The 14597-nt window shown below is 44.0% G+C and overlaps 2 protein-coding genes across 2 annotated transcripts in view; both read right to left on the bottom strand.

The window, feature by feature from the left end:
* Positions 1-2869: 2869 nt before the first annotated feature.
* Llph (LLP homolog, long-term synaptic facilitation factor) lies at positions 2870-8144 on the bottom strand. The gene is made up of 3 exons (XM_028759077.1): positions 8078-8144; positions 6934-7160; positions 2870-3750 (listed from the first exon to the last, which is right to left on the bottom strand). The coding sequence occupies exons 2-3, from the start codon at positions 7151-7153 to the stop codon at positions 3581-3583; spliced, it is 390 nt and encodes a 129-aa protein (XP_028614910.1). The 5' UTR covers positions 7154-7160; positions 8078-8144; the 3' UTR covers positions 2870-3580.
* Positions 8145-10427: 2283 nt separating this feature from the next.
* Positions 10428-14597, bottom strand: part of Tmbim4 (transmembrane BAX inhibitor motif containing 4) — a 14514-nt gene continuing 10344 nt past the window's right edge. Inside the window, exons 4-7 of the mRNA XM_028759058.1 lie at positions 13529-13562; positions 12252-12369; positions 11427-11472; positions 10428-10713 (exon numbers count right to left, since the gene is read on the bottom strand). Coding sequence (XP_028614891.1) covers positions 10507-10713; positions 11427-11472; positions 12252-12369; positions 13529-13562 — 405 coding nt within the window. The 3' untranslated portion in view covers positions 10428-10506. The remainder of the gene's footprint in view (positions 10714-11426; positions 11473-12251; positions 12370-13528; positions 13563-14597) is intronic.

Raw genomic sequence — 14597 nt, 5'->3', positions numbered from 1 at the left:
TTTATAAATAGACCCAAACCTGACCTGACCTTTCGGAGACTGATAAGGTCCTGGGTGGGGATGCAGGGTGGGTTTTGATGTCACGTAAGCACTCGAAAGTCTCCTGCCATCTTCAAACACATTCTTCTAAAAGTGGTATGTGTCTGCTGCAATGAAGACTTTTATAGGCTGGAAAATACTGGGGGGGGGGGGAATGTATGTGCCTGGCACAAGTTTGCTTTGCTAACTGTCCTTCCAGAGAAATAGTAGCCGACAGCTCAATATCGGCATTATAGCTGTAGAACGTCTCTATCTGGCTTGAGGTCTTTGGAGTCCCCTTCTGCTCTAGCTTGTGCCTAGTGCTTCCTTCCACAAACCACATCTTCCTTCACCCTCTCCTCCTGTGTCTCCTCCAGGCCACTTCAAGTCATTCAATCAAATCATTTATAAATATTTCTCTGACCCCTAAAATTCATATCCCAGATGCATGGACATAAAATCTGAAAACATTCATTTTCTTTACAGACACCATCTATCACTGTGTAGTATGTGTGCTAATAGGGAAAAATGTGGCTCTGCACTAATGTGACAGCAATCACACAAAATGTGGTCAAAGCCAACGTTCCAGGCATGGTGGTCTATGCCTATAATTCTGGGACTCGGGAGGCTGAGGCATTACTGCAAGTTTGAGGCCAGCTGGCTCTATCAGTATCAGGCTAACCAGGACCCTGTCTCAAAAACAAACCAATAAGCAAAAATCTTCCTGGGTTCTACCCTAGAGATTCAACTGTGTCACATGGCTTCCACTTAGCTGTCTGGTCACTAATAACCTTGGCCTATACCTGCGTTTGGATCAGTTGGCATGTTTCTAACGAAGTGTCGCTTCGAGAAATCCAGTCTGGTTTCCACCCCGAGGTTTGAGAAGGGTTCTATAAGTCATTTTGTTACTAAGCACGAGTTCTTTACCTGACCCTAAGCCTGCTTCTACCCAGTCCCATCAGGGATTAAACCAAGTGACAAGAAGTCTACTCCAAGAACACCTTGTGGCTTGGAGAAATTTTGTGGGCTCTGTGAGAATGCATGCTTTGATACAGCTGTCCTAGGTTTGGTTACTTGACTCCTGTGCCTCAGTTTCCTCCAGTGTAGATAATATTAGCAGCATAACCATAGGTTTCTGGATCAATTAGATAAGTTAATAATTTTAAATTTATATTTGTATTAGTCTTATGTTCATGTAATATTTTTAAAGGGAACAAAAATAAGTCCATTCTGCTTCTAATGTGTGATTCCAAATGACTTCCTGCTTGGCATGAGCGCCCCCTGGTGGTTTTACAGCAACTCTCTGGAAAGCACTAAAAAACAAATTTGGAGAAGTTGTTTACCTCAAAGATTAAAGTGCTTCCCCAGGTATTAGTCTTTAAAAGTGACAAAACCTGAACTGATTTCAAAAGCTCACTCTAGATTTTCTGCCAAAACCCTGAGATGGATAGACACACTGTGCCAGTAGGACTGCCCCAGAACTCAGGGCTGAGACCCATGCATGGCAGTCACTGTTCCAGAAGTTACTAGAGCATGACTCAAAGTGTTTCCCATAGGGATTCTGGTAAACTGGGGCAGCGGGGAGCGGCATGTATGTGGAGGTCAGAGGTCTGGCATTTTCCACAACTGCTCTTTCAGATAACTTTGGGTCTTTCCCTGAACTTGAGTTCATTCATGTGCATAGACTGGCTGGCCAGCAGGTCACATTCCTTCTCCTTAGTCACCTGGCCACTAATGATCTTCACTAATGGAACCCTCGTCTCCCTAGTATGGAGGCACATGCTCAAGGGCCAACCCTTGAACATGGGTGCTGGGAATCCAAACTTGGGTTCCACACTTCCACAGTGAGCATTTACCAACGGGGCCATCTCCCAGTCTCACTTTTAAGTTAAAACTGGAGTGACCAAATGTCAAAAGAAACTTTGAGTGAACAAACATCACAGAGAGCCTCAGAGCTTCTATTACTAGTATCAAACTGAGGTGAGCGACAGGAACAATGTATACAGATCCCTGGAAGTGAACTAACTTCAGAAACCCAACAATGCTGGTCAAACCGAGCCTGTATACTCGGGGGATTAGTGTTCCATTATTAAGCTACATGACCTGCTCTATCTTGTTGCCTTCAGAAAAACATATTTTTAAAATATTCACTAGTTTTTCAATGAGCTACTGGGTAAACCGAGGAAGGACTGTTACACTAATTTTAAGCTTCTCCTGATACCATTTTGTGCTTCTTTCTATAGCATTTGGCCACATGCATGCCTGGCAGTGTACCTGGCACTTTACAGTCTCAGGGCCAAGTAACCTTATTCTGATACATTTTTCTTTCCCGTGAGGATAGTTTTCTGAGCAGATACACAGTTCTCAACATTCCTAGGATCTGCAAAGCCCCTGGTTTTACTCAGCACAATAAGGTGTTGGATCTGACTAGAAAAACATTTCAGATAGAATGCTGAATTTTAAAAATTGAAATTAAAAAAGTATAGAGGCAGATTTAACTAACACTTACCTCATGGGTATGTAAAGAGTCAGGGAAGCCAGACTATTTCCAGGTCTCTTCATTAAACAATACTAAGTTAGCTAATACCCATCAGTGTTTACATACACAGCATTTCCCAAATGGATACATTCCTATTTTAACCAAGCATCCAGAGAAACTGATTCTGAATGATGCACTCTGAGAAATGTTACGCTTTATCATTATTTTAAGCTACATGGTATTGAAACTGAGGATCGCTTGGTTTTAATTACACAATCTGTAACAGTCCCCCTGAACTAAAGGCCGATGGTCCTCTCCTCAGGATCTGAAAACCCTAAAGATATACAAAAGAAAATGTCAAACTCCAAGATCTCCATGTAAAATATCATTTATTGTGAATTATAAAATAATAAACACTTCAGGTAAGCACTACTTGTAAGATCCACGGATGTCCTTTTAAAGACGATTTTAGTTATTACTGGGTGGAGAACTTGTGCATATGAATGCGGGTGTCAGGGAAGGACACACGAGGGCGCATCCCTGGTTTTGAGCCACCCAACAAGAAAAAGAAGTTTGAGTCTTTCTTAGGCCCTTGATACCCTATTTTTGAATATAACAATATAATAACTTTCTGCTCAAACTTTGTTGATATAAGCATGTTTCATCTGAGGCACTGAGTATAACAGCCATTTTGTAAGATCAAGTAATTACAACACAGTAATGCTCACAAGACTGAGTGTCTGATAATACTCAGTATCAAGCAGCATCCAATCAGGACTTCAGCATAACGTTCTTTCATCACCAAAGATATTTTATTCAAGTTCCCAACACAAATGAGTTATTTTGGTTTTGAATTACAGAACTAAATCCAAACTGAAAACAAACAGCTTCTGTTTTTTTTGTCTGTTTTCTTGTTTTTTTGAGACAGGTTTTCTCTGTGTAAAAGAGCCCTGGGTGTCTTGGAATTGCTCTGTAGACCAGGCTGGCCTTGAACTCACAGAGATCCACCTCTTTCTGTCTCCTGAGTGCTGGGATTAAAAGGGTGCACCACCATGCCTGGCTCCCTTCCCAGTCTTTAAGGGTCTACCAGGCCAGGCCCTTGGCAGCCTTTGCTTTGCTTTTCCCCCGTTTCTTTTCTCTCTTGGCCTTCAGTCTTTTTCTTTGCCTCTGGTTCATCCACACTGGGTACTGGCCATGCTGGTCTAGAAGAGTCTTTCTGTTTCTCTTAATTTCAGTTTCCATTTTCATGTCATCTAAATTAGACACAAGAATAAAACGAGGAGTTATTACATTCACACATGACAACTCTTCAAAGTACGCGATTTCAGGAGCATCAGAACCATGTGGAGTCTAAAATGAAAACAAGGAAACCACTTTATAAAAGCCCTCCACTCCTTACAGCAAAGTCAGACATAAGCCACACATGTTGCTGCTGCATGTTCCTAAATCTATTTGTGCATGCATGTGTTGTTGTAATTAATTAAAATCGGCCTCTGGTTCATCCGACTATCTAAGCTGCAGCAGCTCTGCCTAGCCCAGCTGCCATGTTTCTCGGCCTGAGGCCATGTGCGCTGCAGCTAGAACCGGCCTGCCAGAAACACCAGCCCTGCCACCCACTAGATGCCAGCGTGGGAGATGGCTCTGCCAATCTTCCATGCTGTCTCCGCAAGGCAGGGCATTGCCCAGACCATTCTGCCATCCATGCGGGCCCAGTAAGAGAATGAGACTCTAATTCTTATAGATTAATCAAAGGCTTTATATGTTTGATAATGATTAATAACAAGATGCCCATACAAAGAGAGTTGTACCCCAATTAGCTAACCTAATTATAAGTTTATAAGCTGTTCCCCAGGAGTGCTCTCCATACCTGTGTGGTTCTCCATCCTCCTACATCTCTGCTCTTTCTAGCTCCTCCTCTTCCTTTTTTCTCTTCCTCTCCCAACTCCTCCTCTTCCTCTGCTTACTCCTCCCACCTTAGCTCCTCCTACATGCATGTGTGTGCGTGTGTGCTCATGGAGGAAGGACAGCGTGCAGCCAGGTCTCTGGAGCTGATGTTCCAGTTGGCTGTGAACCACCCGACACAGGAGCTAGAAACGGACTCTGCAGGAGCTCCGAGTGCTAGCCACCTCTTCTGTCCTGAGAATTAACATTTTAAGTAAGGAAGTGAGCAAGTCTGGTTTACATTTTAAATGGAAGCACAGAGAGGGAAGTAGAAAGGCTGGACTCAAGGGACGGGCAACAACTTCTGGCCACGCAGTTTTGGTCTAATAAGTAATGCTTTGGTGTAGACACAGGGGACAGAGAAAGAAAGGGGACAGCTGCATTCTTGGCCCAAGAAAGTATGTAGGCAGCTGCACTGGGGACATGAGGAAGAACTTACTTAGAGTAGGAGGAGCAAGCTTGACTGACAGACTAGACTGGAGGACTCCCCTCATCTGCATTTCTATCCCACTTAGCTCCTGAACTATTCCCGGTGAGGGCACTAATGTGTTCTCCAGGCAGAAAGTGAGAGGGTGCTTCTCTAAGGAAAAATGAAGAGGCACAGATTCTAAAAGGAAATACCACCACCCCACAAAAAAAGGAAAAAAAAAAAGCCAGAAGTACTCCAATTATCCCACACGCCTCCGTGCTGCTGCTCCATCATCCTGCTCCCCCCCCCCACGCCCCCCCCCCCCCCCGTTTCCGTCTCAGTGCCTTGCTTGCCATCAACGATGACGCACCAGGTGTTTGAGAAAAGGGCTAGACAGTGTGAAGGGAACATGGGGGAGAGCAAGTGGGCAGAGCTCAACAGAAAACAAACAATGCAGAAATATCTGACCAAATGTCAGAAGCAAACAATACCCCAAGGAGACACAATATATACCGACTAAGAGCAGGAAGCTATTAAATGGAGTAGTCAAAGTTAAAAATAAAAGTTTTGGAATGGAAAAAAATAGAACAGTATACTAAGATCCTACAAGATAAAACTAAAAAAATTAGGGGACACAAAAGCCAGACGGAAAGGAACATCCCAAGAGACTCAAAGATGCCCAGAATTTATAAGGAATATTTAGAATCCACACAAGACAGAAACAACCAAAACTTAAAACAGGCAGTTAAACTGCAGTGAAATATTTCAGACATATGATGTCAGTAAAAAACAGCAGTGCTGGGCGGTGGTGGCGCACGCCTTTAATCCCAGCACTTGGGAGGCAGAGGCAGGCAGATTTCTGAGTTCGAGGCCAACCTGGTCTACAGAGTGAGTTCCAGGACAGCCAGGACTACACAGAAAAACCCTGTCTCAAAAAAAAAAAAAAAAAAAGAAAAAAAAGAAAAAGAAAAACAGCAGCAACAACAACAACAACACCTCCCCCACCCCCCAAAACCCTGGACAGCAAGCCCATGCAGTGCTAGGTAGAATACAAAATGTTTTGCCTGGTGCAGAAAAGAGCATAGAATTACGGTATGAGTCACGTTCCATTTCTAAGTTCATACTCCAAAGCACTGTAAATGGTATTAAAAAACCGTGGACACTAAGATTTACCAGACCACAGAACCATGAAAGCAACCCAGATAACAACTACAGGGAAATTAAATGTGGTATATACGACAAACCAGTATTGTCTTTAGAAGGGAAGTAGATATCCGCTAAAACATGAAATTCAGAATGGGACAGTAAGCTACAGAAGACCAACTGTGTTAGCAGCTGTCGGTCTCAGGGTTGGAGGGTGAGGGAGAGAAACTACTAGATGCCGGCAGTGTTTCCTTTCAGAGGGGTGGCAATGCTTTGGATCCAGAGGTGATGGCAGCAGAGCACCATGATTGTATTTCAAGGTCACTGCTGTACAGACTGAGATAGTCAAAGCCATTTAAAATGAAAACACCTAGAAAACAGTTGCCGAGCAGAGGTGGCATGTGTGTGCTGAAGGGGACGCAGCAAGTTCAAGTGTCAAACTTCTCAAGGACAGTGAATCAAAGCAGACTGACAGGAACCGAAAAGGAGGCTTTCCTCTTTGGAAGATTGGGATCTAGAAGAGTCCAGAGCAAGAGAGAAAGCAGGAGACTAAACACGCCCAGTAGACTGAACCAGGCCATGAGAGGAGAGAAAGGGGACAGGGTTGGGGGAGGCAAGAGAGGAATAGAGGACGTAAAGGAGACCGAGAGGAACGAGAGGAGCCGAGAGCCAAGAGAGAGAAGGCAGTTATATGGGAGTGAGGACCTGGGAGAGGAAGGCATGTGAAGTGGAGCTGTTTGGGGAGGGGAGGGGCAGAGCTGTGAGGAGCCAGGGTCCCAGCAAGTACTTTGGTATCTAACAGGCACCACTGCTAGCCAGGTGTCTCCAGTTTCTTTTGGACTTGACATTAGGAACAAGTAGAAACAGGTAGAAGACAGCTTTGAAAAAAGGGACCCTAAAAGAAAAGTTGATTTAAAGAAAAAAAATCAGGTCAGCAGCTCACCCTTTTCGTCACCCCCGTCACACTGCACTTTCTCACACTCCATCCTCTCCTGGCAATGTTTGGGTGCCACCACAGTGGCTATCTCTTCGACATCTTTCATCAGAGCATCACCGTCAACTCGGAGAATGCTTTTAAGCCTGTTGAGCTCCCTGGGTGCGTTCTTCTTCCTCTTCTCGGCCCGCATCTTCCTTTTCCACTTACTCCGCAAGCTTTTGGCCATGCTTCACCTGGCAGTTAACAGACACACAAACAGAAGAACGTTTACTGTTGACGCCCCTGACTATCGAGGGAACGAAGGGCAGCTATCTCTCCAGAACTGGGACGTCAGAAAAGCTGTGCGATGCCTTCATGCTCAGCTCATGTGAGGATCTACGCAGAGCACGCAACAGTTAAGTACAGAGACGTCAGGCCTCTCTAAGTCAGGGACAAATTATAATTCGAGTCCTTCTCAAAGCTGCTCACTAGATACAGAAAGCTAACAGCTCTGTCCTCCTGCTTTTCTCCCTTCACCTGCATCCTTCACCAAATGTTTAGTGTGAACTTTTAAAAGCTTAAAACATAGTTCTCTGCCTTTTGAAGGCTTCTTTAATGACTTCTCCTCTCGTGTATCCAGGCATCGAAGTTCATTCCGCTACTCTCCGGCCTCAACTCTCCCCTTCCTCTCTAGTCCCACTCGCAAGCTCCAGTCACGCCTGCATAAAGTTCTACGTCTGGAAATCGCACTCCTCAAGGCTTGCTCTTCTCCTCAGACTTTCTACTAAGTACTCTTTCAACCCGAAGCTACCGTCACCCTCTGCGGACTGCGGGGCCGCCGGATCCCTCGGGGCCACCGCTTTGCACAAAGGGACAGGGCTATGTGAACCGTGGGGTGGCTAGGTGAGTATTCCCTAAACGTCAGTAATCACCAGTTGTCTAAAACGACCCAAACTCCGCGTGGAGGGTTGCGGTCACCCACCCTGCGGGTCGAAATCTGCCTGACAGCCGCTCGCCACAGCACCGGGGGAGCCCGGCGCCGGCATGAACATCCCAAGCCTCGCCCTCCCGAGCCCCGCACCGCGAGGATGCACCCAGGGTTCGCCGCGGAGACAGGGTCCGAGCCAGTCCCTCACGCCGCAGATCCGAATCCAAAGCCCACGCGACACACCTGAGAAACACGATCGTACACCACGCGTAGGAAGCCAACCGGAAGCGCCGACACTTCCGGCTTCCGGCCAGGGCCGGCGCACAGCATGCCGGGATTCCTGAGAGGCGTGGTCCAAGGTCCGACAGGCTCTCTCTGTGATCCCTTTAGTGATCCGTTACAGAAGACACTGTGTTTGGAGAAAAAGAAGGAATTTCCTGTCGGAAGTGAAAAATTATAAGTCGAGCCATCTCAAAGCCTTGGATGGGACAAGCCTGGCCGGGGGCCCTGCCTGGGGCAGCCTCACCGATAGAGGATACCCAAGAGATTGATTGCTCAGTTCTGAACATCCTGTGGTCCTTTGAGTTTTTTAAATTGCAGCCTAGAAAGTTTCCCATTTCTGTTGAGGATCCTAGAAGGTACGCGGATGTGAGAATATATCAAATTGTACAAATTAAATATGTCAAATCGACCGCATGCCAATTATATTTCAAAGTGTTATCCAACGCAGAAAATATTCTTTCCTTAAAGGGTAAAGTAAGCTATTTCAACCAATGTTGCTCTGTCCAAACTATTACATACCTAGAGTGACTGAGGTTACAAAAAAAGTTTGGTTTTGCATGTGTTTCTAATATTGCACAGGCTATGGAGGATACGCAAGTCTCTTTAACATTTGTGAAAAACGTGGGTGAATAGTGTCTTAGAGCCTAGATAGTACCTCATTCACTGGTCTCTAACAGGTTATTAGGCAACAAATGTTAACTACTCAGTCTTACCTGGAAGCAGTGTTTTCAGCAGATACAAATATGTATGTGCAGCATGTGTGCCTGGTACCAAAGGAGGCCAGAAGAGGCTATCTCATCCCTTGAACTGGATTTACAGTTGGTTGTGAGTTACCCCGGGGTTGCTGGGAATCAGTTTTAGTTAGGGTTTCTGTTACTGTGAAGACACCATGACTGAAGCAACTTTTATAAAGGAAAACATTTACTTGGGACTGGCTTAGTTTCAGAGGTTCAGTCCATTATCATCATGGCAGGAAGCATGGCAAAAAGCAGGCAGACATGATGCTGGAGAAGCCTAGATCTGAAGGCAGCCAGGAGGTTCTCTTCTGAACTGGGTGGAGCTTGAGCACTAGGAGACCTCAAAGCCATCTTACACAGTGATACACTTCATCCAATAAAGTGACACCTATTCCAATAAGGCCGCACCTCCCGATAGTGCCACTTCCCATGAGTCAAGCATACCCAAACCTTCACAGAACTGAACCCAGGTCTTCTGCAAGAGCAACAGGTGCTCTTAACCATGTCTCCAGCCCCAAGAGTTATCTTTAATAATGTCTTATAAACTTCCTGTTTGACAGCCAGGAGAACTGTGTCTTCTTGAAGAAACCATCCATATAGTAAAGCAAGTTCTGAAAATTTTACCACAGGCAAAACACCCGTGGCATTAAAACAAAAGGAAACAAGCATGCACTGGGTTTTAAAAATCAACCTTACAGATGCTCTAAATTGACAGCTTCTTGTTTCATATACCAAAAGGCTGTGGCTTTTGAATGGAAATTTGGAAAACGAAATCAACCAAAATTATGTATTAAGATACATTCCATAATTTGGCATGACAAAGCTCTTAAAAAAGCTGACCATATGAAATTTGTCACCAGTAAATATAAACATCATTCATTTTTATCAAATATATTTTACACCAGTGATTCTCAATTTATAAACTCGGCATTATTAGAGGAGAACAGTGAGCTGGCAAATGGCTCAATGATTCTGAGGGGCACTTGCTAGTCTTTTAGAGAACTCCAGTCCAGTTTCCATGTTACGACTGCCTGTAACTCCAGCGCCAGGTGATACAACACCTGCTTCTGGCCTCTGCAGACACCAGACATACACATGCTACATATACATATGTGCATGCAAAACACTTATAAAAAATAATAAAATAAGCCAGGCAGGTGGAACATGCCTGTATTCCCAGAACATAGGAAGCTGACATAGTAAGATCCTGAGTTAGAGGTCATATTGGACTACACAGAGACCCTGCCTCAATTGATGAAAAAGGAAAAAACATTTTAATAACTCTTGCCTGAGACTTTAAGTCAAGGATTTGGAAATGAGGGAAAACAGAATAGTAAGATTCTTTTATTTTTTTTTTAACGTTTCCCTTTATAGAATTGTTTTTTCTTTGGTTTTTCGAGACAGAGTTGCTCTGTGTAGTCCTGGCTGTCCTGGAACTCACTCTGTAGACTAGGCTGGCCTCAAACTCAGAAATCCGTCTGCCTTTGCCTCCTAAGTGCTGGGATTAAAGGCGTGCACCACCACCGCCTGGCAAATAGTAAGATTCTAAAGTGTAGAAGAATACATAATGCCAATAAAGATCACAAATGCTTTTAATATTTAAGTATAATTCAAACTTTTTTCATAATAAAACTGCCTCTGAATACTGTTCAGTTACTTTTTATTAACTGCTTCCAGAAACTTCAGCAGGTGCAGGAAGAGGTTGATGATGTCCATGTAGAGACTGATGGCAGCTAACACGTACTCCTCGGGAGAGAGACGGTGCATCAGCGAGTGTGTGTCATAGATGATGAATCCACAGAAGAGGAGGGCGCCTAGAGAGGCCAAGACCAGCTCCACCGTCTCACTATAAAAAAACACCTGCGGGCCAGGGAGTAAGGAAAATGTTCATACTCAGGAATCACATTATATCCCTTCAGTGACTTTTAATACACTCTTCTGCCAGTGGCATGTGTGACAAGGACACACAACGCGGATGTATGAAGACAGATGCTGCAAGCAGAAGGCGGCAGAGCTAGACTCACATTTGCCTGTTTCATGAAGTAGGCATGTGTGGATAAGCAGTTATCTTTCAGTTAAGTTCACTGCTTGACTTTGAATAGTAACATTCTAAACGCGAGCTGTTTAGAATTAAACCTTTTGTGACATTGACTCATTTTCTGGGGGCGGGGACTATGCACACCATGGCAGCAAGCATGAATGTGGACATCAGAAGAGGCCTTGTGCTCTGTGGCTCAGGGATCGACTTCAGGCCCCAGGCTTAGAGGCAAGCACCTTTACTCTCACTGGCCCCATCGTTTTCAGAGTTAATTGAGGCACTCAGAGGTTGGCAGCTCTAAGACAGGGCCTTTCCTGTGCAATTTTTCTTGTTTGTGCGTCCATCTTTTTCTCAATCAGTGATAATGATTAACATAAAAACTGTGATTTTCACTGAAATTTTTCTATGTTCTATATATAAATGCTCTAGATAATTATGACTAAGTGTCCTCTATAAATGACACTCAGGGACTTTAGGTGACTTATGATGACATAGGCAGAGTTATATTTGAGTTAACTAATCTAAAACAACTCACCTTCAAAAATCCTGCCAAGCACAAAATCCACAAACCAGCAAACAGCCTGTAGAAAAACAAAGGCTACCAGGTTACAATATTCCTCACTAAAACACTTTTTTAAAATTAAAAAAAAAAAAATTTATGTGTCTGAGTGTTTTGTCTGCATGTCTGCATGTGTACCATGGGCCTGCTGATAACTGACGAGGTCAGAAGAAGGTACCAGGTTCTTTGGAAATGGAATTGGGGATGATGGAGAGTCATCATGAGGATGCTGGGAACGGAACCCAGGTCCCCTGCAAGAACAGCAAATGTTCTTAACCAGTAAGCCATCTCTCAAGCCCCCCAAACACTTTTCAAGCCCATTCTTCATTATTTTTTCATATTATTTTATGAAGAAATAACTCCAGAGTTTTCCCACAGAATAACTAAAATGTAAGGACTCATAAACATTTCATTAGAGCAACAGAAATGAGATTAGAACCAAGGTTGAACCCAGCCCTGCTCCCAGTGCACACAAGTCTCAGCTCTCTAAAGCGCTCTCCTTTGGGGGACACAGAGGAGAATAGACACAATTGCCTTCCTTTCACCAGATAAAAGAAGAAAATGACTAAAAGTGGCAGCCCTTCTCCGTGAATGCTCCTGGGGAGAAGGACCTAGTCCCAGCACTCAGAGACGGCTTTGTATTAGCCTCCATCTTAAATAGACACCAATACAACAGCATTTCCTGACTACTTGTAATATAGTGTGCGTGTGGATGCGAGTGTGCGAGTGTGCATGTGTGTGTGCATGTGTGTGTGTGTGCATGTGTGTGTGTGTGCGTGTGTCCCAAGACTTAGTACTTACCCCGCTCCGAATTTGGTGAAATCTCTCTTTGATTGTAGAGTGTAGGCAGTCAAACCGAGAAAGACTGCAGTAGTCAGTATAAACGCTTGCAGGACCAGATACACGTCATAGAAAGTAACTGCAAAAACAAACCTATTAAAACATGCACAAACAGCCTTGCCTAGATCAACAGAAAAATTATCTTGCATTTTCGTTTTTTTTAATGTTTGTGATGTATGATTAATTATCTATACATAGTGGGTTTCACTGTAGCATTCCCACACACATTCACAACATATCTAATCATATCCACCCCACTCTCTGGTCCTCCACTTTCACTCTCTTCTACTCCACTTATCAAGACAGACAATTAAAATCATTCATAAAACTACCCACATAGTAAAATTTAAATACTCCAAAATAGTTATTCATACAAAATAAGTAGGTCACATTATCTTACACTTAACCCAACTGCTATGGATGACCAGGTCTGGCTGCATTAGCACTCGTCAGGGTCTTTGTAAGGTCCCTGTGTTAGTTAAGCATGGCAGTGATGTGCCTGTGTGCTCCTAACAGTGGCAGCAATGTTAGCCACCACCTAGACAGCTCCATCAGTTGAGCAGCCTGACCCAAGGCAACTGAGCAGGGAAAACATGCAGGATGTCTGAGATGCCCTGCCATTGACACACAGTACAGAGCACCAAATGGTTAAAAGCAGCAATGGCAGACCAGGAAGACAGATAAACGTATTTCTCATAAGGAGCGACTTGCTGGTAATACAGATCTCTGTGACACCACAGTAACCCACCTGCGAACACTCCGATTTTTTATTATGGTTCTCTGAATTTTTTATCTGAGACATTATTAAGGGACATCACATAATTATAGCAGACACTTGGCCAGGAAACACATGAAATACAGAAATAGAAATAAACACATATCTTGTGTCCCATTTCGGGGAATGGAGACGAAGCGGCCACACCTCAATGGGGGCAGTTCTTAGGGAGTGAAGTGTGACAGAAGAGACCTTGGAAGTAGGGGAGATGGACTCTAGTATCTGCTTTCTATCAACAGGAAATCATAAATGAAAAGGTATTCTCCAATTCTTCTGTTTCCCCATTTCCTCTCAGGTTGGCTGACCTATGTGAAGTATAAATATTTGACTTGTGCTTATCGACAGTCTTCATAAATGTCATGTTTTTAATACAACATCGCATGATGTTAAAGTTTAACTCTAAATACCTTGTTACTTGAAAGATTTTATCCACAGTAAAACGGCAATACGTAAAGGGACTTACCAACAGTTGCCACGGCCAGGGCTTCCGACAGTGTCTAAGAAAAGAAACTCTCATTAAGGGATGCATGAAAAATGGCCAGTATCCCACGCACACATCCTCATGTCCAGCAGTCCAGTACAGTCCCATGGGGATGGTCTCACGTGAGCTTCTGAGGAACCTGTGACATGCATGGGCAGGACAGTATAATCCCAGGGTAATGACAGGGAGGCCTCGATGCATTGTGAATAGTTACGTCCTCATTGTGGCTCTGTAAGCTTTAGTCAAGCAGGAGGTTAAACTCTCTTGTTATGTGTAGGTATGTGTAGTATGAAAGCAACCCCGCCCTGTATTAAAGTCCCCGGAGGAGACAGGAGACTGTAAGTACTACTATAAGAAGAACAGTGTCACACCAAAATCATTGTATCACTCGAAATAGCACTTTTTGAAAAAATAAGTACACACGTGTACATGCACACCCTGACCGAGCTGGTTAAATTCCTTTCCTTTCTTACTTTGCTTCAGAAGAGCAAAACAAACCTCAACAATGCAGAAACAGCATCAGGAGTTCAGGAAGCAATGAGAGGAAGGAGGTGTGCTTTATGCACTTCTGTATTTATTAAACAGCTTCAGCGAAGCACAGGATGAACAAGTCACATGATAACAGTAGCATCTTGCTCATAAAAAAGTTTTTCTATTCAGAGATCTCTATTGGGTAAAAGGGGGTCTATCCTGTGCTACAAAGAAATCAGTCTTTCTATAAAGAGGTTCCAAGAGATTTGAAGATAGTGGCTTTTTTGTAAAGATTTATTTTTATCTTATGTGTTCAAGTGTTTGCCTGTATGTAACCTATATGTAATTATGTTGGTGTGTGCACCATGTCCATGTGGAGACCAGAAGAGGGTGTCAGACGCCCTAGGACTGAGCCACCGTGTGGGTGCTGGAGCTGAGCCCTGATCCACTACAAGCGTAGTCAGTACTCTTAACCACTGAGTGTCAGAGTTGTTCTAAATTTATAGTTACTATACGTGCCCAGGATATGTACATGGGCAGGGGAAGAACTCTGTGGAGGCGGGTCATTCCTCCTTTTACA

The sequence above is a fragment of the Grammomys surdaster genome, unplaced genomic scaffold, assembly GCF_004785775.1.
Source record: "Grammomys surdaster isolate TR1022 unplaced genomic scaffold, NIH_TR_1.0 126271, whole genome shotgun sequence".
Classification (NCBI taxonomy): Eukaryota; Metazoa; Chordata; class Mammalia; order Rodentia; family Muridae; genus Grammomys; species Grammomys surdaster.
This window is presented reverse-complemented; position numbering and strand designations above follow the sequence as displayed.

Coding starts and splice junctions, on each gene's coding strand:
- Llph (XM_028759077.1), bottom strand. CDS start 7,153: ATGGCCAAAAGCTTGCGGAGTAAGTGGAAAAGGAAGATGCGGGCCGAG. Junction 3,751..6,933: donor TGACGGGGGTGACGAAAAGG/GTGAGCTGCTGA, acceptor TGTCTAATTTAG/ATGACATGAAAATGGAAACT.